The 23,365-nt window shown below is 38.6% G+C and overlaps 1 protein-coding gene across 1 annotated transcript in view; it reads left to right on the forward strand.

The window, feature by feature from the left end:
* The window catches only part of baiap2l1a (BAR/IMD domain containing adaptor protein 2 like 1a), a 38,595-nt gene extending 18,535 nt beyond the window's left edge, over positions 1 to 20,060 (forward strand). Inside the window, exons 4-12 of the mRNA XM_037691623.1 lie at positions 1,759 to 1,820; positions 5,900 to 5,971; positions 6,051 to 6,185; positions 10,479 to 10,631; positions 10,706 to 10,849; positions 12,447 to 12,576; positions 12,822 to 13,035; positions 19,741 to 19,800; positions 19,871 to 20,060. Of these exons, the coding sequence (XP_037547551.1) occupies positions 1,759 to 1,820; positions 5,900 to 5,971; positions 6,051 to 6,185; positions 10,479 to 10,631; positions 10,706 to 10,849; positions 12,447 to 12,576; positions 12,822 to 13,035; positions 19,741 to 19,800; positions 19,871 to 20,060 (1,160 nt within the window). The remainder of the gene's footprint in view (positions 1 to 1,758; positions 1,821 to 5,899; positions 5,972 to 6,050; positions 6,186 to 10,478; positions 10,632 to 10,705; positions 10,850 to 12,446; positions 12,577 to 12,821; positions 13,036 to 19,740; positions 19,801 to 19,870) is intronic.
* The last annotated feature ends 3,305 nt before the right edge of the window (positions 20,061 to 23,365 follow it).

Consider the following 23,365-nt stretch of genomic DNA (forward strand, 5'->3'; position numbering starts at 1 on the left):
TTGATATATCGAGATATCTATCTGTTGATATATCGAGATATCTATCTGTTGATATATCGAGATATCTATCTGTTGATATATCGAGATATCTATCTGTTGATATATCGAGATATCGAGATAGTATTAGTCCAGTGGGAATTTAAGATAGACAGGATGGGTGGTGTGGAAAATCAAAAGTATGTATCCTGTATCTTTGGGCCAAATTCTAATACATGGTTGGTGTAGTTTTCTACTAGATCTTGTCTCCAACTTGTATCAACATGAGTTTAAAAATTGTTTGAGCGTGACGTTATTTTGAGACCGTTGAAGGAAAAGTAGATCGTCTTGCCACTTAAAACACTCGGAAGAGAACAAATCGCCAACTTGAGCATGCCGAGATAAGAGACAAGTTAAAGAATTTCTGTTGTTCATGTCTTTGTTGACGCTGCGCTCTAAGGTGCTGAAGTTTATATACTGTATGATTTGGGGGGATAAAGAGAAGCACATACAATTTTTTGAGAGAGATTTTGAGCAGTGCTGTATTACACCTTTCTTCGATCAGTTTCTTGCTTCTTTTGATAAGTTTCTGTAGCCTTTACTCTCCCTCAAGTTTCTGTAGCCTTTACTCTCCCTCAAGTAGGTTTTCACACCTTGTTCATCCCAAAGGTGAAACCACCAGGTGTACAATGGCTCCTTTAACACCCTCCCCTTCCCTGGCCTTTTTCAGCCCCCATTTCCATCCCGAGCTGTTGGTTGCTGAGGCTGTACAAGCCGCTCTACGTCCACTGCCACCCTCTCATTCAAACACAAAGGGAGCATTTACCAGTGCATTCTGGTGACCTTCAGAGGGCAATGTTGTTATAGCTGCGTGCTCCCTGCTGTATCACAGGGGTACCTCTCTGTATCAGCGTGTCATTACACTCAGTCAGGTGTCGGGCTGAATTTAGGGTATGCCGACATGGGCTACAGCCCAAAACTCACACCTGTTTTTCGGTTTTTTTAGTGCTGAAATGCACATGACTAACTTTTTTGTGTCTAATCACAGATTCTGTCGCGAGTGCAGATATGATGTTTAATAAACAAGGGAAAGAACTGAATGTGTTTTTGCAGGTCTCACCAGAACATTGTGTCCTGTAGTGAACCTTAAATCTAGATTTCACCCCATTGTGACAGAGATAGCACTATAAACTGCTTAGCTACGACTGTCCACTTTGTTTGCAGTATGACTCCGTGCCATTGTTTCATGTCATACGCTGCTCTCTCTGTGAATGGAGATTGTTCTGTATCTGACTGCACAGTACCTGAACGTTTCATTGAGATTACATATCACCAGCTGCCTAAACACTGAAAGACGATAAGTCATCTGAAAAATATGGACTGTAATAAGATTGCAAGGCTTGACGGAAAAACAGGTTACACAGGAATTTTTCAAAGTTCACTGCTGATGTCTCATGGCTCTTGCGTGATAGTTTAGATCCCTGCACGTTTTTATTCTTGTTAGACTCGTGCCTCCAGGTTTTTACACGCTTGCTGTTGCCTGTGTTACATAAATAAAGCAGAGAAGACAAACAAAAGTTAAACACTGATTTCATTTTATGCAAAACATTTCAACCAGATAGCGTAGCTGGTTAAAGAGTCGTAACAGCAAGGAACACCAAGGGGAAAATACCAACTCAACTTCACATTTTGATCATTTAAAAGGATAAATAAAAATGTGGCATGCTCTTAAATATTTCCAAAATACTTCTTAAATTAAAAGTTGTTACTGATCTCTTGTAGGTGTTGTTTTGATGGAGATTGCTGAAGTGCACCGGAAGGTCCACAACGAACTAGAGGAGAATGTAAGTAGTTCTAAAGTATGTTTTAACCCTTTTTTATTACCTCACCAAATTTATGGCTATGAAGTAGAGATAGACTGATTGGCTGATATCAGCCACTTGTCATGTCATGCCTTGTTACTTATTCAGTTACCAAGGAGAAAAATGTAAATACAGTGTATCCAGAAAGTATTCAGCGTTTCACTTTTTCCACATTTTGTTATGTTATGGGGAGTGATGACGTAGAAGTTAGAGAAGATGTGCCTGTGATCGTAAAGTCGCAGGTTCAAATCCCGTTACCGTCAACATCAAAATGTGGGTGGAAAAGGTGAAACACCCACACCTGCCTCCACCCTCATTTGCCCATCTCTGGGCCCCTGAGAAAGACCCTTAACCCCCACCATCTGCTCCCAAAAAACAGGTCTCTCTTGAAAATGAGTTCTTGTGACTCAATGAGACTACCTGTATAAAGGGTACATTTTAAAAAATAAAATAAAATAAAATACAGCCTTATTCCAAATTGTAATAAATGTATATCTTTCCTCAAAATTCTACACACAACACGCCATTATCACAATGTCAAAAGTTTTTTTCTTTCTTTTTTTTGATTTTTGCCATTTTATTAAGAATAAAAACTGAAAAATCTAATTTACATATGTATCCTGATACATGCTCAATAATCCAGGTATAACTATATATAAAATAAAAATAGTCAGGTCCTCTGGACAGAGGCTTCTTGAAACATTTTGTATTTTATCCAAAAGACTTCATCAGTATAAGGAGCTGCAATAAACTCAGTCTTATAAATAAAGTATTACCTCGTTTATTGTGAGAGATCCGTACCCTGAAGACCCGCGATAAGTGAAAAACCACAAAGTAGGAATAGTAGTACAAGTAGTAAGTAGTAGTTTATTTTGGTGTTGGAGTGGAGATCGGAAGAACTTTATTTAGGTATATATAAATGTATATATATATATATATATATATATATATATATATATATATATATATAATATAAAGGCATTTTAAACCCTTCCCCCACTCTTGCACTATTCTAAACAATGTTTCTAAACACTCTAAAAGAACACAGAATGTCATGATTTCAACTCTTTGCCACCTGGAAGAGCTCTTGGCCACGCCCACTTCTCTGCTCTGCACGGTGAACAGCTGATCAGCTGCAACAGGAAGTTAATCCTGCAGTTGGGTCTGCACAAATATGCAGCAGGTGCTAAATAATTTAAAATAATTTATTTTAAATAAAAAATTCCACTCAGATTGTGAAGCTCATCTATCAATCAGCCAGTTGTGTGTCATGTCCAATCTTACTTTGAAAAACCATGATAGAGTGAGTCCGCGATAAACAAACCACGAAGTAGTGAGGGACTACTGTAGCACAATCTCATAGTGGACCAACCAGTTTGCTGGTGACATCCAGAACTCGCATGATAAAGGAGGACCATCAGCCTAACTGGTTGTTAGTTCCCTGAAGGCCACTTGCTTTTCACACGGGCTGAGGATACTAGCAATAACAGCATTGTAAGAGGGGGACAGTTGAACATGGAGGCCTCCACCCCTGTTTAATGATGGACGATTTCGTTTGATCTTAATTCATGGATCCACTATGTGGAGTTGTTTTTTAAAAGGCTGAGTTTATTGCAGCTCCTCAGACTGAAGAAGTCTTTTGGATAAAACATGAAACGTTTCAACAAGAAGAATCCGTCCAGAGGATCTGACTTTACTTTTTTAGATATAGTAAAGAGACTTTACTTTGTGTGTAGTATAAGGCTACTAAATATATCATGAATCTCTCGCTGTCACAACGTCAGTGTTAAATATCAGTGTTGCACAGAAGTGCTTGGGCTGCAATAAATCACTGGCTATTATGTATTAAGTGCCTTTTATATGTGAATAATGTAAATGACGAATCAGATGGACTTTGGCTGTTAAAGATGTGATGACACAAGAAAAAAGTGAGAAAAATGTGGGTTTATCACAACTAATCATATCATTGAAATATTCTGGGATAGTACTGTGCAGGCCTAGAACAGAATCAGTGCCAACATTACTGAAGCAGGAGACGAACAAAAAGAGGGTGTCTGGTGTTTAGCACAGAAACACAGAGCTTTGTTTTCTCCAGTGTTGGATTGAGACATAAAACTGGACCCCTAACAAAGTTATACGATCTTTATACGGATACACATCAGTCTACCATTATGAGCTGGACAAATCTAATATCAGGGCTTGCAGAAAAATTCCTAAACTGTGAGAAAGCAAATCTAAGATAAATATTAATCTGTTACAAGTTTTTTTTTTCTTCCAGAAAAAAACTATGAATGGAAAACTTGAATGTTTATGAAACATTCACACTGTTGTGATCTATTTTTCTTCCGTATGTTTTTTTGGCACGATTCTCATCCCACAGTTTTCTGTCTACGTCAACAAATCATAAATCAAAACGTTCAGCTCTTTCAGGACAATCCTGCAATTACTTTTGGTATTGGTGCTACTTTAGCTTTTTGAAATATTTAGCCTTTTCTTCCACATTTTTCCTCATAGAAAATGAATTGAGCTCATTTTACATCCTTCAAATGTTTAGATGTGTTTACAACCTTTTACTGCTCCTTTCATATTTTGTTCTGCTTCAGCTTCTTTCAGCTTCCTTGTGCAAATATAAACATTTTTTCAGCTACTTTCAGCTAATTTCAGCTGTTCTTTCAGCCGTTTTGTGCTCCTTTTAGATTTTCTGCTAACTACAACATTTTTGTGCTTCTTCTAACTTCTTTCTGCTAATTTTAGCTTGTTATGCTCCTTTCAGCTTATTTCTGAAAGTTTCAGCTTTTTCTGCTATTTTATCTACTATTTAGCTGTTTTATGCTCATTTTAGCTTTCTCCCAGCTAATTCCACACTTTTTGCACTCATTTAAAACTTTTTTCAGCCTAATTTGGCAAAAATGTGCTCTCTCCACCTCCTCCTGGTAATATAAGCTTCTTTCTGATTTTTTTAGCTGCTTTTCACATTTCACGTTTTTTTTTGTTGTTAATTTCAGCTTTTTATTCCAGATAATTTCCACTTTTTCATGCTCACTTCTGCTTCTTTCAGCCTAATTAGGCAAACATGTTCTTTCTGCTTTCTTATGCTAATTTAAGCTTGTTCTACCTTTTCAGTTTTTAGCTAATTTCAGCTGTTTTCAGATAAATTCAAGATGTTCATGGACATTTTTGCTACTTCAACCTAATTATTTATTTTAATTATTTATGGCAGTTTCAGCTTGTTATGCTCCTTTCAGCTTTTTTTCTGCTAGTTTTAGCATGTTCTGCTATTTTAGCTACTTTAGCTGTTTTTAATGCTAATTTTAGCCTTTTGAGCCAATTCGACTTTTTCTTAGCTAATTTCTGCTCTTTCTGCTTCCTTCTGGTAGTTTAAGCTTCTTTCTGCCTTTTCAGTTACTCCTCAGCTATTTTTTTTTTTTGCTAATTTCAGCCTTTTTTAAATTAATTTCCAATTCTTGTGCTAATTTATGCTTATTTAAACCTAATTCAGCAAAAAAGTTTTTTTTCTGCTCTCCTTCTAATTTAGGCTCGTTCTTTAATTTCAGCTACATTTCAGAATGTTTATTTTACGCTAGTTTCAGCAGTTTTTCAGCAAGTTCTTCAGCAATAAGCACTGCATTTTCACAGTAAATGCAATTTATCTAATTCCTTTTGTCTTATTTTACGATGTTGCAACGAGTGACAAACGTTAGTGAAAACGTTGTATCCTGTCATTCTGCTTCAAGGTAAAATGCTTCAGAAGACTTGTGACAAGTTCAGTTTAGATGCAGTGTAGATTTGAAATATGGCAGCAGCTCATAACTCGTTACATAATTTGTGCAAAAATGTTTGAATAAAACTCAGTATTCTGAAGATGTTGGTAAGTTATCTGTGTGATGTGAAGTTTCTAAATCTTTAACCTCAACAATCTAATAAACCAGCTGTGGTTGGTGGACCTTCATCCTCTCAGAAACTCATTGGCATGCATCTGTTTCATTTAGCCACGTGTCTGAACTCTTTATTGTCATGACATATTTCTTGGATTTTAATGAACATTTCTTTTTCTTCTGTAGTTAAAGAGATTCCACAAAGAGGTTATTGTTGAGCTGGAGAAGAAGACGGACATGGACGTGAAGTACATGACTGTAAGTGGCATAATTTCAGCACCTCGCCCTTGATGAATGTTTATTCCTCGTGCCTTTCATGTCGAACGCTCGTCCACAGGCCACCTTCAAGCGATATCAAACGGAGCACAAGCTGAAGCAGGACTCGCTGGAGCGCTCTCATGCAGACCTGAAGAAAATCAGGAGGAAAAGCCAAGCGAAGCACTCGTCCAAGTATGAAATCAAGGAGAACGAGGTAAGACTGAAACCAAGCCGACTTCTACATCTTTCATAAACGCCATCAACATTTTGGATGGCTTTTGGTTCACTCTGGCACCTGCACAATAAATATGACAGGTGAGTAGTTTGAGGACGAGATGTGTCCCCTGATGTTCACTCACAAATCCATCAAACATGTGCAGATAGTTTTTATGAAGATATCTCGTGGCTCTTAAATTCCAAGCTAGCATTCCAAGTTGTGTTTTAATATTACTCGAGGGAATCATTGCTGACAGATGTTTGGAAACCCTTCAAGAGCATTCAGTTCATTACCTCAAAAGGTATGAAACCTACGATTCTGAAGCAGTTTGCAAATACAGCCGTACATTTTTACCACCATTGTGGAATACGTCGGCTTGTGTGGCTACAAACTATTTTTACTGACGTTACACAAAATAATGAACATAAACATGGCATGAAAACAACTAGAGAGCAACTTTAGTCCTCTTAGAAGCAAAGGTGAATTGGTTGTAGCTAAAATGTTCCATAAAATCAAAACTGTCTTTCATTTTGAGAAAGCTAAATCTAGTTTAACTCTTCAGAAACAACTTTATCAAATCTACTGGAACACCTTTTTGAAATAAAGACAGACTTGGATCAGGCTCTGGACCAGTTTCTAAAAAGTTGTTAATCATCAGTTTGGATTTTAGACCTGGACGTTCAGGACTGTGGTCTTGGATGTTTATGTTCTCAAGGAGACCTCCAGTAAAGGAGTCAAAATACAGTTTAAGGCTTTAGAACTAGTTCAACTCAGTTGAGAAGAGTTCAAGTCTGCTGCAACTATTCTGAGGAAAAAAAAACTGTTGTTGCACAAACCTTTATTTTTAACCTTTGTCAAAAAAATCAAATGAGATGCTGACCTCTGACCTCTGAGGAAAATGAGAGCCCCTGCAGCTGTTTTGAGACATTTTAAAGATTTCTTCTTTAAAGATGCTTTTTGTTAAATAATCACCACCAGTCACAGCTCAGTGAGATACAGACTTTAGTCTTGGCTGAGCTGATTACAAGACAAACATCAGACGTGACACCTAGTTGATTCTGAGAAGACAAAAATAGACTTAAATAGGTTTTGTAGATTGAGGCAGATGGCTGCTCATCCTGAGCCTGTTTCTTTCTGTTTAAAGGAAGTCATTCCTTTCTACTGTCGCCTTCTGCTTCAGGATGAGGGACTGCATCAAACTAAAGATTGTATGTAATCTGCTGGTTTTCATAGAAAGACGACTTTTTCTTAATTGTTTTTTTATTTTTATTAATCTGTTTGTTCTGTCGGGCGTAGCCCCTAATTTAGCCGGGTTAAGTGCACCAACATTAATGAGAACCCTATAAATCAAGGCCATTATGATAGCTGTCTTAAATTTTATGATTCTATTATTAACGTATGACTACTGCCTTTATTATTTGTAACACTTATGGTGAAAAATAGCAATATATATATTTATTTTTCATTTGATTTCTGAAGCTAATTTGAAGACCTCACTCACTGTGGGCTCCTCAACACATCTTTAGGGATTATTTTCTTCTTACTGTCAGGTTTGATCTCTTTGTGGCTGATCTTAAAACATCTGTATCTAAACTAACTGTATATATTTTTTAATGAATATAGTACAATAACCCTTCACACAACTTGGTTTAGTCTTTGTTTTAATTCTAAACCCAAGTACATTAATGACATCAGTGATAAACAGGAGGGGGTCACGTCTTGATCGTTTAGAAATGTCTACTTTTGAACGTTCCTTTTTTCCACAACTATTGATTAAATCTCTCAAAGCCATATTGCAGCTTGTGTAACATCTCTGCAGTGTTCTTTAAAACTGTCGTGCGTGACTTTTTACAAGCAGACGTAGCTGATCAGAAATGTGCACTCATGAGACGTAATCCCAGAAATCAAATTGCTAACATATCTGTGTCACTACTTGGAGAGCAAAGGTACACAAACCCACTTTTAAAGCTTTCCATGATGACATTTGTACAGTTGGCTGGGTTTGTGTTCGGTGCTCCTTATAATATTGGTTAAGGCATCTGTTGCACTTTTTATGATGTTTACGTTTATGAACAAGGATTTGCTTTCTAGGTTCAGTATTGTGAGAGAAAGGAGGGACTGGGAAGCCTCCTGTTTTCATTTATTGACTTTTCACAGCCTCTCTGTGGTGCGATGAAGGATTGTTTAGAGAGAATTACACAAATCCTTTAAGTTAAAGGTCAAGAAGTGTTCATGTTTGCAAGCTGCATGCGGGTGTCTAGATATCTCTGTATAAAATGTTTTTATTTCTCCCAATCAAAAACACTTTTTTTACATTCCTCTGTACACGTGGCACCGTCGTATAAGTCACATCAGTCCAAATATGTCTAATAAAGTGGAAAAAAAGCATAAATATGTTGCTTTGCCATATAAGTCACATCTATTGCGCGTCATTGCTGACACATCGCATTTGTTATGCCTCACTGCTTACCACCTGGAAATGTGGTCCGGTGTTGTGTCAAAAATCGATTGGCTGCCAAATGGCGGCTGCAGGAGCGTGCACGGGATGACTTTAACAAGAACTTAACAAGATTAACACTTAAAAACAATTATTTATTTCTTGAAATTATAGCAAAAGTGTGTCTCAGTCTAACTTTTCCTTAATGAACGCACTTTGACGGTCAAATCAGCTGCATTTTCAAAGCCAATTCGTGGCTGCGGGAGCACGTAGAGGGAGTACTCGCTGTGCATTTCTTCTAACTTTAACAAGATAACTATCGAAAAACAATTATATGCAGCTAATTTCACTTTTGCCCCAGGAGTTCCGGAGCAAGACGAAGGTTTATGGCAAGCCAAGTGTCTCATTAATAGCCACTTTTACCTATTAATGAGACACTTGGCTTGCCATAGTACTCATGTGCCCTCTAGTGACTGAAAATGGTAGTGTTCAATATTTTCCTGGTCAGAATTAGTGAAAACAGTCAGATGTCAGTCAAAAATTGGGTTATAAATATGGAGAAAAAACATAAATACGTCACTTTGCTGTATAAGTCGCAGGGCATGCAAATTTATACAAAAAGCTGTGAGTTATACGGCAAAAACTACAGTAGATTTCTTATCAGGGGTGGAGATTTATAACCTGATTTAGTTTTCCAGGCCAGGCTGAAACCAAAACCTTACCTTTCTCAGACTTTTTCACCATGATCTGATAAAAAATGACACCGTTGGACTACAAGCTGCTTTCGGATAATCATGTGTGGGGTTTGAGTAAACTGCCAGTAATAAGCCTCTCTGTGTCCTCTTCACCCCTGGCTGAGCGTTTGGGTTGTTGTTCGTAATGAAAGTGGGAAATATAGAGACTCGATTCTGCATCGGAGAAAATGAGACCAGCCGGATGGTGCGGGTCTTTCACGGAGCGCTTGGAGACCAGCTGCTTTTGTGTTACCATAGCAACCTGGGGGAAATTGAGTAGATGTGGGGCAGAAAGAAGAGAAATGGAGGAAAGGCTAAAGTATTTCTTTAAGTGTTTGGGGCTGCTTATGTCAGGTCTGCCGGTCCATCTGCACCATTAAAATCGGTTCTCAGTGGGGAAAGTGTCTTACACTGATTTACATTCCCACTAAACCAAGATTGATCCAGGAGCAGCGACGGATACGAACAAACTTCTCCTGACGTGCAGTGGCTGATTACAAAGCTCATCAGAGGCTCGACTTGCTAATTTAGACCAAATTAGTTTTTACTGGAAAAAGCTGTGGTAAGACGGTTACACACCCCCCCCCCCCACCCCCACCCCCCAGGTCTGTCAGGTTGTCAAAACAGCTGAGATGCAGTCAATAACAAACTGCAAGGGTTCACACCAATAAAGTCAAAGATCAAGTGCGTTTTTATTGAGGCTGATAAGAGCTGAGCTTTAATCATCAGCTGTTGAATACAGGGTTTCTGTATACAACAGCTGATGATTACGTTGGTGACCTAAACAGGCGTATACAACCAGCTCGATTATAACTTGACTTAATAAAAGAAAATAGACAAATATCGTTAGATGGTAAAAGTATGAAAACAGTCAACACTCAATTTAACTGAAATGAAAAAGACAAATTCTGAAAAGCCAAAGTAATTGCAGCATACATGCAAAGACATACTATTTTGAATTACACGGTATCCAAATGATGCACCGATTTTCTTGTAAAACTTCAGTTTCTCAGATTTATTTTACACTGTGTGCAATACCATAAAATCCATATCATATTGCTGTGCATCACATACGTTTCTGGCGTTGATCTCTTTGCTTTCCTCTTACCCTATCTGCAGTATATGGAGACCATCACGTCCCGGCAGATGGACATGCAGAAGTTCATTGCCGACGGCTGCAGAGAGGCCTTCCTGGAAGAAAAGAGACGCTTCTGTTTCCTGGCAGACAAACACTGCCTGTTCTCTTACCAGCTTAGTAATTTCCATGAAAAGGTAAGCAAGGACAGGCAAACATCCCGCTCAGCTACATTAAGGATCGTCTCTCTAACTCTTTCTTGTGTTTTCAGGCTAAAGACATCCTGAGCTCGAGGCTGCCCACCTGGCAAGAAAAATGCAGCGACATCAACAGAGTGCCTGACTCGATGGAGAGCTTGATAGAAGGTCTGTCCACCATCCCAGAACAATACCCGCCGGCCGAACAGTACAACAGGGTGAGTGGGTGTTCGTTACTGTCTGCTGCCATGAAACACAAGCAACCATGTACTTTCCTCTCTGTGGGTTTTTGTCTGTTAGTAAAACACCGTGGAGTCGTATAGCTGAAAAGAACCTCAAATTCTTACCAGCGCTAACATCTTTGTTTAAATTTGGACATGAGAGGCAGCAGGCGATATGCATTTCTTCAGGAAACAATAGTTTCTTTAGATTTGTATTACCCAAACAATAAAACATGTGATCTGAAGGAGGCATGACAGGATGCTCTGTTGTTAAATAGATTCTTAGGGGGGTGGCTGTGTCTGAGTGGTTAGAGCAGTCGTCCTCCAATGCGAGAATTGGGGGTTCAATTCCACCAGCAGTCACATGCTGAAGTGTCCCTTGGCAAGACACCTCATTGCCTCCAATGTGTGTCCCATCTGTGAATGAATGTTATCTAAAAGCACTGATTATTTTTTGTAAAGACATGGTAGAGTGCTGTATGAATGGGTAAATGAGGGCACAGATTGTAGTGTAAAGCACTTTGAGTATCTTGATAAGATCGAAAGGCGCTATATAGTGTAAGTACAGTCCATTTACCACTTACCATTTACTTTCTTTGTTTAGGACTAAAAAACTTTATCAAAAGAGGCTTAAGGTTCAGTTACATACTGTAGTGTTTAAGATCTGCTACACTGTGTATGCAACGAGGCACTAAGCTTCATAACTGGTTGTAACTACAGTACCCATCACTGCACTCTGTACTCATTGTTCAGTTGGTCATCATTGTCTACACGTAGGCTCTCACACTGGTTCATTTTCATCTTTAAATCACTTCTTGGTCTGCTACCATCATATATCTCCTCCTATGTGTCACGTCGTCGGTGCAGTTACGGCGTGCGCTCTCAGGGATTCATTACCTGCAGCGTTCCCTCAGTGCGAATTGAACTCGGCAAAAAGGCCTTTTCTTACTCTGCTCCTTCATCCTGGACCACCTTGCAACGCTTTTATCTCTTTAGCATCCCGTCTTCTTCTAACAACAGCTGAGGAGACGTTTTAGAGGTTTTTTTGGGGGGAATGTTGTCCTGTTCTTGTCTCACGTAAGAGTCTAGCTGGTCAAGAGTCTTGGGTCTTCTTTGCCGTGTTATTTGTTTCATGTTGCACCAGATGTTTTCTACTGATGAGAGGTCAGCACCTGGACTCAACATATGAAGCCAGTTGCTGTGATAGATAATGTGTTTAACATGATTTTTAAAAGGAAGTTCTCTGAATGCTGTTCTAAAAGCTCTATATATTGTACATCAGAGATGATTCTTGTGAGGTTTTACCTTGACTCTTGTCACTTGAAGTGATTAAACTGTACCTACTGTAGCAAGCAGTGAATTTTGTGTATGGTTGCAAAAAATCTACAGCTCTTTAGGAAATCATTAGCTGGCGATCAATCATTAAGATTCTGTGTATCCTATATTCTTATCCTAGTATTAAAGTCCACTTTAGTGTGCAGGAGGACATTTCTTCCACAATTATGACAGTATTAACTTACTTCTTCAATGGGGGCGCAACTTTTGCATCCAAGGGTATTTGTTAAATAAAATGTCCATCTATTAATTTTTGCAGCTTCATCAGAACATGGGATCAATGGCACCTCCTCCAGCACCTCCACTGAAGGCTCAGATCAGTCCGTTGGCCAATATGTTTAACCCCGAGCCCAGAGTTTCACTGACCACCTCCTCAGATCACAACTCAGGTACTCAAGCCAATTCTGAAGTACAAAATATATACATGTATAATTCCACACCTCTTTAATAAGGTGCATCATTCAGCCATGAGTCGGCAAACCTGAGTGAGGTGGCGGACATATTTCACAAGTCAAGTGTAAATTATTTTTATATTAACAGTTGTAAATGATGCTTCAAGCATCCTCAAAGGTCAAACTAATGTGAGTGGCACAATTACACATTATTCCATTTGGTAAACTCGTCTTTCTTCCAGATCAGGGCAGCGTTGCAGAGGACAGTTTGTCCAGATCCACGTCGCAGTCATCTGGTCTCAACGTGAGCAAGAAGCCCAGAGTCCGGACCATCTTTCCACACACGGCAGGCAACAACAACACGCTCCTCAGCTTCGATGATGGTGACATCATCACCCTGCTCATCCAGGAGGAGAAGGACGGGTGGCTGTATGGAGAGATGGAGAACACGCAGCAGTGAGTGTTTATATTCTGTTTATTGTGTGACTGAAGCATTCACACTATTGTCATCCATTTTTCTTCCGTACGTTTTTCAGCATCTTTCTCGTTCCACAATTTTTGCGCTATTTCAACAAATCATTTATCAAAACGTTCATCTTGTCCAGGAGAAGTGTGCTATGACTGTTGGTATTGGTGCAACTTTAGCTTTTTGACATATTTAGCCGTTTTCTGCTCCTTTCATATTCTTTCTGCTCACTACAACATTTTTGCGCTTCTTCTAACTTCTTTCTACTAATTTCAGCTTATGATGCTCCTTTCAGCTCATTTCTGCAAGTTTCAGATTTTTCTGCTATTTCACCTGTTTAATGCTAATTTCAACTTTTTCAGCTAATTCCACATTTTTTTGCACTCATTTCAACTTTTTTTCAGCCTAATTCAATACAAATTGCTCTCTCCACTTCCTTCTGGTAATTTCAACTTCTTTCTGCTTTTCTAGCTACTTTTCAGCTATCTTTTTGCTAATTTAAGCTTTTATTGATAATTTCCACTTTTTTGTGCTCATTTCTGATTCTTTCAGCGTAATTGGGCAAATGGGTTCTTTCTGCTTTCTTCTGCTACTTTAAACTTGTTGTACCTTTTGAGCATTTTTAAGCTAATTTCAGCTGTTTTCAGATAAATTCAAGATTTTTATGGTTACATTTGCTTCTTTCAGCCTAATTAACTTCTTTCTACTAATTTCAGCTTGTTATGCTCCTTTCAACTTATTTCTGCTAGTATTTTCTGCTAGTTTTAGCTACTATTTAGCTGTTTTATGCTATTTTAAGCTTTATCAGCTAACTCCATATTTTTAGCTCATTTTAGCTCTTTTCACTTATTTCTGGTAGTTTAAGCTTCTTTCTGCCTTTTCAGCTAGTTTTCAGCTTTTTGTTTCTTTTCTGTGCTTATTTCTGCTCATTTAAACCCAATTCAGCAAACATGCTCTTTCTGTTTTCTTCTGCTAATTTAGGCTTGTTCTTCCTTTTCAGCTAAAATTCAGCATGTTTTTAGCTAATTTCAGTTGGTTTCCAGCAATTCTTCAGCACTAAGCATTCACACCGCATTTTCACAGGAAGTGCAATTTCTGTAGTTTGACATAAGTTCTCTTATTTTATTGATTTGAATGTATATTTTCAACAAGTGATTTTTTTGTTAGAATCGATAACAGTGTCCTGATGCTGCTCAATAATCCAGGTAGATGAATCTAACATTGTTGAGTCAGGTCCTCTGGACGAATTCTTCTTTGTTGAAACGTTTTGTCTTTTATCCAATGAAGAAGTCTTTTGGCTAAAAGACAAAACATTTCCAGAATATTACAGATTTTGTATTTTTATTTTTTAACCAAAAAAAAAAAAGCACAATTTAGAAAAATATTTTTCCCAACAGCAGTTTGACTAAATGTCATACAAACAGTTTTCCACCCATAAGCCTCTTTTGTTAGAATAATATTTAACATTAACTTGTTCAAATGTCAATAAGACAAAACTAAATCTGATGAAATTATCCCAACTGTGGTGGGAGTATCATGGTTTGCAGAAGCAATACTTCAAGTTTAAATGCCTTTCGTCTGTGTTGGAAGGTTGAATTCTGAATCAGTATCAAATTATTTTACAGCAGAATGTGGGTTACTCATAGGGGTGTTGACATGGATCATTGGGGGGGGGGGGGGGGATGTCACCATAGCAATGGCCCAAAGCACACAAATGAAGCACTTCAGTAAAACAGGCATCCATGACGTCAACTCAACAGGCATGCTGTGTGTTTGAACATTCCAGAAATATTGATAACTAAAGCTATTTTGTTTGTAATATTGAGCAAAAACTCCTTCTTATCACTGAATGTCTCATAAGCAGCTCTGTGAAAAGTCTGATGTAGGGTGTTGGTCCTACTCCAGGTTTTAAAAGTTCAAGTTGTTTTTCCAGCCTGCACACAGAGTGGCCACTTACTGATTTAAAACGTATAAAAAGCGGACTGAGCCAGGCCATATATCGATATGAGACGTAAACAAAGCTGAAACCAGGAATTAGTCATTCCAAACCTCTTTGTCCAAGTGCACGCATGTTGACACACCCACAGATGGGGTGGGGGGTATTGTACTTTCATTCCAAGAAGTATGCAGTGGCAGTGACAAAAAAAAGCGTCGTTCACATAACTCAAGTGGCAGTACTAGTTTTGACCTTGTTATTTTTAATGTTTAGCTGCGTTAATGGATCGAGCCTAAGAAACCAGAGTATGTCAGGTATGTGGAACAAGACGGGGAAGCTTGTTCTTAAAAAAGCAGGACACACAGGCACAGACAAATCCAGGTATTCTCACAACAGCAAGTGCTTTAATTTTCACTGTCAATTAATTGTTCATTTTTTTCCTTACTTGATGCCTGAATATGAGTGAGAGGAATTAATTTGTTATAATTAAAATGCATTTTTTTTATGTCAGCAGTGATTTAACACTTCCTATGCAAAGGAGTGATAGATTTTTCCTTACACGATTTTTTTCCAGAATTAACGCTGCACTGTTATTTTTGTTGCGTGCTCGTTGTATTACTTTTGAAAATGTTTACGCGTGACTCTGCGTGTTTGTATGTCTTGCTGCAGCAGCTTAAGTCCTCAAGACAGCTGTAAAATTATGTGATAAATCCTCATCAAATCCTCTTCAGATCAGTTTGGACTCTTAATGCAACATCGTTTTTTACAGGAATGAACAAAGGGCTTTTAAGTGTCATTAGGTGGCTTTGTGTTTTACTAGTGTTAATGCAGACTGTGGAGGTTTTTGAAGAAGAGGACATGTTGGGATAAATCACAGTACTTTCTGTTTCCTAGCAACAAATCCACTCGTCTGATAAGCAATCGTTTTCTCCATACGTGACTTGGTGATCAAAATTTCTCTGTTTTGTGTCTTCGGTATGTGTCTTATTGAAGGGTTTTGTGTTCAGTGGGTGTTTTCTTCCACTTAAACAGACAAACGGTTGAGCAGCAGATGCCTGAAGTCTGAAATGTTTTTTGAAAATAGGTATATCATACTGACGAGACAATTTTTGTCATTTTATTATCAACATGGAACCAGTGCTACTGACATATGCTGATGTGCATCAACCAAGACAGATGAAAGTTGTTGTTTTTTAATCTGCTGGAGTTTATAAAATAATATCAGTTACATTTATTTTATTTATTATTTTTTTATGTGAACTTGTTTGTTCCATCCAATAAAGATTAAAAACAAAAACAACTGGACTTCTATTCTGTAGCTGAAGATGTTTCAAGTCTCATCCGAGCAGCTTTCTCAATTTAAAAACCGACTGAGGAGTTAGAGTTTTAAAGTTGAGGTGTTCTGTAAACTGGATTCATATGGAGGTTGTCCTCACTCTCTTCACAATAGAGGTTCGTTAGGGTCTTAGCTTGACTCACAGATGGGCCACTCTGGTCACATGAATGAAGGTCTTGACTGGAGTGAAACTGACTGGGTGTCACTGTTATGAGAACTCTACAGCATCGGGCTAAACACATCCCCACAAAGTCAAGTTGAGTCAAGTCATATTTATTTATATAGCACATTTAAAACAGGAACTGTTACCAAAGTGCTTAACAAAAAGATCACAGCATCAAATAAAAAAAATAACAAGATGTCATTACAGCATCAGGATTAAAAACATAACACAAACACAATCAGAAACAATGAACTACTAAATCAGATCCTACTGTGTTAAACGTCAGTGAGTACAGGTGTGTTTTCAGGAGGGGATTTAAAAGCAGAGACTGAAGTGGCCTGTCTAATGTTGGGGGGCAGATTGTTCCAAAGTTTAGGGCCAATGACTGAAAAAGCCCAATATCCTCTGAGCTTCAACCTGGTTTTTGGTACAACCGAAAGCAGCTGGTCAGATGATCTCAGAGTCCGAGAAGGAATATAAAGATGAAGAAGGTCGGAGAGGTATGAGAGTGCAAGGCCATTAATGCACGTCAACACGAGAATCTTATAATCAATTCCGATACATACAGGGAGCCAGTGAAGGAAGGACAGAACCGGTGAAATGTGCTCAAACCTACGAGTTCCTGTTAAAAGCCGAGCTACAGCATTTTGGACGAGCTGGAGACATGAAAGGGAGACCTGACTGACCCCAACATAAAGCATGTTGCAGTAGTCCAGTCGAGTAGTAATAAAGGCATGGACTAGTTTTAGATCTGGTCAACACAGACTTAAGCATAGCTTCTGCTTCTTAACTGTAAAAAGCTATTTTGTAGAACAGAGTTAATCTGTTTATTAAACTTAAAGTCAGAGTCTAAAACCATCCTGAGATTTGTAACAGGCTGCTTTAGATATGGCTGAAGGGAGTCCAGGTTTACAGGATCAGAGACAGCTGTAGAGCTAGGGTTAAACACAATAACCTCAGTTTTCTGATCATTAAAACTTAAGAAGTTTGAAGCCATCCAAGTCTTGACATCATCAAGACATTTCAGCAAAGGGCGAATGGAGCAGGAACTGTTGGGTTTTAAGGGCAGATAAATCTGACAATCATCAGCAAAACAATGAAACAAAAGAAAATGTTTCCTCAGGATGGACCCCAAGGGGAGCAGACACAATTCATTCATCCATCCATCCATTATCCTTTACCTGCTTCTCCCATTTTGGGTCACGGGGGTCGCCGGTGCCCTTGTCCAGCAGTCACTGTGCGAGGGGAGGGGTACACCCTGGACAGGTTGCAAGTCCATCACAGGGACACATAGAGACAAACGAGACAAACCATTCACGCTCTCACTCGCACCTAGGGACAATTTAGAGTTACCAATCAGTCTAACATGCATGTTTTTGGTCTGTGGGAGGAAACTGGAGAGTACCTGCAGAAAATCCACGCATGCATGGAGAGAACATGCAAACTCCCCCCAGAAGGGCCCCCGGACCGGGATTTGAACCGGCAACCTTCTCGCTGAGAGGCAGCAGCTCTACCAGTTGTGCCACTGGGCTGTTCAGACACAATTCAATTCAATTCAGTTTATATAGCGCCAAGTCACAACAGATGAAAACAGAAGGGGTCAGAGAGTAGAGCCTTGCGGGACCCCACAGGAAAGGGGCACTGAAGTGGATAAACCAACATTAAAACAAAAACTCCTGTCACTCAAATACGAATGGAACCATTGTATCACTGCACCCGTAATCCCTACCCACTCTAACCGTGATGAAAGGATACTGCGGTCAACCGTGTCAAATGCATGAAGACAGAAGGGGAGGAAAAGGAGCAAAATTATATCAAAAAGTTCTCCAAACATGCAGATATTTTAATTGGGTTTTTGTCCAGTTAGGATAGTATGGCTTTTGGACTCTAATGAACCTCTGTTATGAGGAGTGTGAGGGCAATCTGCATGTGAATCCATCTTACAGAACACCTCTGCTTTAAAACCCTTGCTCACTCTACTTTTTGAATTGAGAAAGCTGCTTGGGTGAGAAGTGAAACGTCTTCAGCTACAGAATAGAAGTCCAATTGTTTTTGTTTTTAACTTTTTTTGGATTTACTATGTCCTGGATGACTGAGAATCTACACCAGCATAATGTTTGTGCCATAGTCTTAAGAGTTAGCCTGCAAGAAGATGGTTGTTTTAAACTATAAAACCTCCCTGAAGAGACGTTATTATAGCCAACTGCTAACTAATGCAGGTATTAACGTTTTGACCTGTGTATTTGTAGGTCTGTATGTTAGCAAAATATTTCATGAATCACAACAGATTTAGATGAATCGCTCAAATTATTGAATGTACATCTGTACCTGAAAATCTTTGAAAATCCGTCTAACTTAGGATGGCCACTACAGTTAACTGGCCTCAGCTGACACAGAAATGGCTACATCTCAGTTAACTTTAAATATATTAAGCTAAGATTAGGTGCAATAGTAGTTTAGAGTCATCCCCAACATATGCTTTAAGAGCTACCAAAACTTTTGTTTAAAACTTTGCCATAAATAAAAACTATTGGAGTCGACACTGTCTGTTTGCAAAATATATCATTTTTATTATTAGCATTTTTTTAACCAGTCAAATCCCTTTGAAATCACAGATCGCTTTTTAAGGCCGTCCTGGACCTGGAGGGAACCTAACGTGCATGTTTTGGTCTGTGGGAGAAAACTCATGCAAACATGAGGAGAACATGCAAACTCCACCCAGAAAGACTCCAGAGCCAAACAGTGGATTGAACTGAGAGCCTTTTGCTGTGAGGCTAACCACTAATCCATCATGCTACTCATAAACCACTTCATAGATTGTGGTAAAACTTTCAGAACGTTATCAGTAGATGTACATCTACAACTAATTAATTTTTGGAGTCAACTCATTTTAGGATGAACGCCAATGACCTTAGACAACAAAAATGACTATAATTCAGTCAAGCAGGTAGATATTGAACAAAAATGTGGTGAGGTAGTAGCTGAGTCATATATAACACATACTCTGAGTGCTAATTTATAAGGGATATTGAGATTACACCAAATGTTTTTAAAATTACATCAAAATGGTTATAGCTTTGTAATTTGTCAACACAAGATCATCTACAACACTCTCGCATTAAAGACTGTGAGCGATCTGCATTGTTTCAAAGAACGTTAAGCCTGTACTTCTTGCATTAATGGTCATATTTAAAGAACGAGGAACGATTTATACTTAAAACTGGTGCTGGATGTCTGATGTTGTGCAACTTTGTTTTCAGGCGTGGTTGGTTTCCTTCATCCTACTGCAGACCTTACACTGAGCCGGCCATATCCAATGGGTGAGAAAGCATTGCAACACACCAGGTGTGCGCAGCTGCCAAGGTGTAACATGCATGTTATATTTCTCAGCAGCAACATGAGCACACCGGTGAGGAGTTTGAGTGTGACCAGTCTGCAGGAGGAAGAGGAGGAGGAGGAGGATGGGGTTTATGAACCTGTTCTGCTTCCACCAGCAGACTACAGTGACTACACACCGTCTACCCCAGTGGTCTCAACACCTTCATCACAGAACACGGTCAGTGTTCGCCTTAGAATCTAGCTGTTTTTTTTTTGTTACCTTTTTCTTTTAGCCATCCTATTTGTTTAAAAAAAAGAAAAAAACACTGTAGTATGACTTTTTATAACTGTTTATTGTTGTCGCTGTTGTCATCATTCTTTGTTGAAACCAGGTCTCTTTTGTAAATGAGTCCTCGAGGCTCAATGGGATTTACCTGTATAAATAAAGGTTGAATGAAAAAACACGGTCAGTGCAGAGCTCCGTGAACGTGCTCTAAATCACTTTTTATCCATATCATTATTAAAATAGCATTTTTGAATAGATTTTTTAGCAACGTGAGCAATCACAAGTTTTTTTAAATCCTTTTTATGCTGATTGTCATGGTCTGACTTGGTTTTAAGCTGTTTTCTTTCTATTTTAAAAGACACGACAAGTTTTCTTTTGCATTAAAATATTGTAGCTAAAGTTAGAGGAAGCACAGGAAAATGAAAACCAGTCATTTGATCATCTGCTGTCTTGAATTTGTCTTACTGCGCTCCTCTTTGTCCTGTTAACAGTGAGCCTTCTGATCCAACCGTGACCTTCCCTCACACATGGCCTCCTCTGCTGAGCTGTGACTATTGGCCTGCAAAGGGCTTAGTCAACTTGAAAACTATATTAACACTAAATGAACTGCAGCCTTGTGTATTTAAAAAAAAAAAACTCCAAGTATTTTATTGAAACATTCAAAATCAAATGCCTGATATGTTTTTGGCGTAATATGTTTTGATGGACTGGAACCAGGAGGGCTGTCATTTATACTTCACCACAAATAGTTCACTTTCATTTCTGGAGTCTGGCTAATAAAAAAAGCTGTATATATGGAGTCATGACATGGTTTTAGTACTTTCTTCCTGGTTGCAACACTCCCATGTGATCGCCAAGATACAACTTCATCATTTACCCATTCTTGTTTAAAAAAGGCGTTTCCTGATAACCCATGTGCCCGAGCTAAGTCGTCACACACACACGCCCACTCCACAAAATGTCATCACACAGGCTGAACTTTTAGTCTGACTAATTAAGTCTTATCAAGAATGCCATGACACTTTGTCAGGCCTCCACGCCCTTAAATCACAGCGCACGAGGCACTCCTTAAGTACCGGTAGTTCATTATTTCCTTTTAAGAATGTGTGGGGCCTTTAAGATAATAAGTTTAACATCTACAGGAGCCTCTTTGCTGTTTTAACGGATCTGGGCACAAATGCAGCGTTGAGAGCACAAGTAGAAGAGAGCTCAAAATTAAACATTTTGTTTTTGTTCAATTTGACTGAAAATGGCCCAGCTAGTATAATAAGTACTACGCTACAGTAGGAGGTATAAAACAAAGGGTGGAGGAGCCACAGTTTATATATGTCCTTATGAAGGCTGATGAAATATCTGTCCCTCCTCACCTTCCTTGCTCCTCTGCATGTACTGTACTTTCTGCTTTGCACTCTGCTGCATCAGTGATTCTCCATGAAATAAACTGCAGTGGATGAAGAGAGATGTTACACCTTCAGCAAGACAAGGGACTGACTCTGCTCTGTTGTTATGACTGTGGAGTAAAGGTTTTTCACAGTTCTGGAGAATTTATTGTACATTATCTGACTTAATCCTCTTAAACAATTGAACTACTCTTTATATTCAAATAGATGTTTTATTGCCTGAAAGGATAGAAACTCATTAGGAAAACATTTCATCCTTTTGTCATAGATGTTCCTGATCACTGCAGTCATGTACTAGAACGGTGAATGAATCAGACATGAGATAAATGACAAATATGACAAATTCAAATGAATCAAAGTTGAACTTTATTAAATCTGGAAAACCTGGAAATACATCTTTTTAGGATTTGTTGTATAATTACTGCTGTGGCTTTTGATACTTATAATTTCAAAATGTTTAAACACTGTTTGGGTTCAAGAGACTTTTTTTCTTTTTTAATCAAAACAAGTTGAAAAATATAATTTCTAAGGCTACTTGAAAATGAACATAAATCAAAGCAATGATAAAAGAAGTTGTGAAAAAAGACTAAACTCCAGTCATTTTCATTAGTTAACGACATTCTTCTGTACCAATTTTATTTGAAATTATAGTGATTTTACTTATTTGTTTTATAATAATATATGTATTTTATACCTTTATCCTTTTCACTCTGTCCTCTGCATCATCTGTCTTCACTCCACTTCCTTGTCCACTCTAACTATACCCCATATCCATTTAAGGGATATATTTATCTCCTCACTGTCCCTCCTCTGGACACGTCCAAACCATCTCAGTCTGGCCTCTCTAACTTTATCTCCCATTTGTTCAACCTGTGCTGTACCTCTGATGATCTCATTCCTAATCTTATCCATCCTTGTCACTCCTAAGGAGAACCTCAACATCTTCATTTCTGTCACTTCCAGTTCTTTCTCCTGTCTTTTTGTTAATGCCACTGTCTCCAAACTGTACAAAGTTTGCTGCCACCGTTTTGTCACGAATCACTCCTGAAATGTTTTTAAATTAACTCCATGTTAACTGTTTTTTACCTCTTTACCACACTCTTTGTTTTCCTGGACAGTCAACCCGAAGTATTTTAAGTCCTGAGTCTTTGTGACATATGTTTCTTGTAGCCACATTGTTCCACCTTTGTAATGCTTGTGAGTGTGGACCTAAAACTAAACAAACGTACTTACTTACTCTGACTTGCACTCATGTACTCCATCTTTCTGACTTTCATTCCTCTTCTTTTATGTGCATACCTCCACTTCTCTAATTTCTTTTCCACCTGTTCTCTGTTCTCACACAAATCACAAGGTCATCTGCAAACATAGTCCACGGGTCATAGTCTGTCCATCACTAAAGCTAACAAGAAGGGGCTCAGAGCCGATACTTGATGCAGTCCCACCTCCAGCTTGAAGCTAGCACATCTCACCACTCTCCTCATACATGTCCTGCACCAATCTAACATACTTCTCTGCCATTCCAGAGTTCCTCATGCAACACCACACCTCTTCCCTCAGTACCTTGTCAAGTTGTTTATTCTAAATCCACAAAGACACAATGGAGTTCTTTCTGACCCTCTCTATTCTTCTCCATCAGCATCCTCAAAGCAAAGATGGCATCTATGGTGCCGTTTCTTGGCATGAAACCATACTGCTGCTCACAAATTGTTACCTGTCGTCTAAGTCTAGCTTCCCCAATTCTCTCCCAGATCTTCTTTGTGTGACTCATCAACTTTATAGTGCTGTTCAGGGTTACTAAAAAATAGCTCCCTAAGCACTACAGGTCCTTCTAAAAAAATTAGCATATTGTGATAAAGGTCATTATTTTCCATAATGTAA

This window comes from Nematolebias whitei, chromosome 17 (genome assembly GCF_014905685.2).
Source record: "Nematolebias whitei isolate Nwh7 chromosome 17, NemWhi1, whole genome shotgun sequence".
NCBI lineage: Eukaryota > Metazoa > Chordata > Actinopteri > Cyprinodontiformes > Rivulidae > Nematolebias > Nematolebias whitei.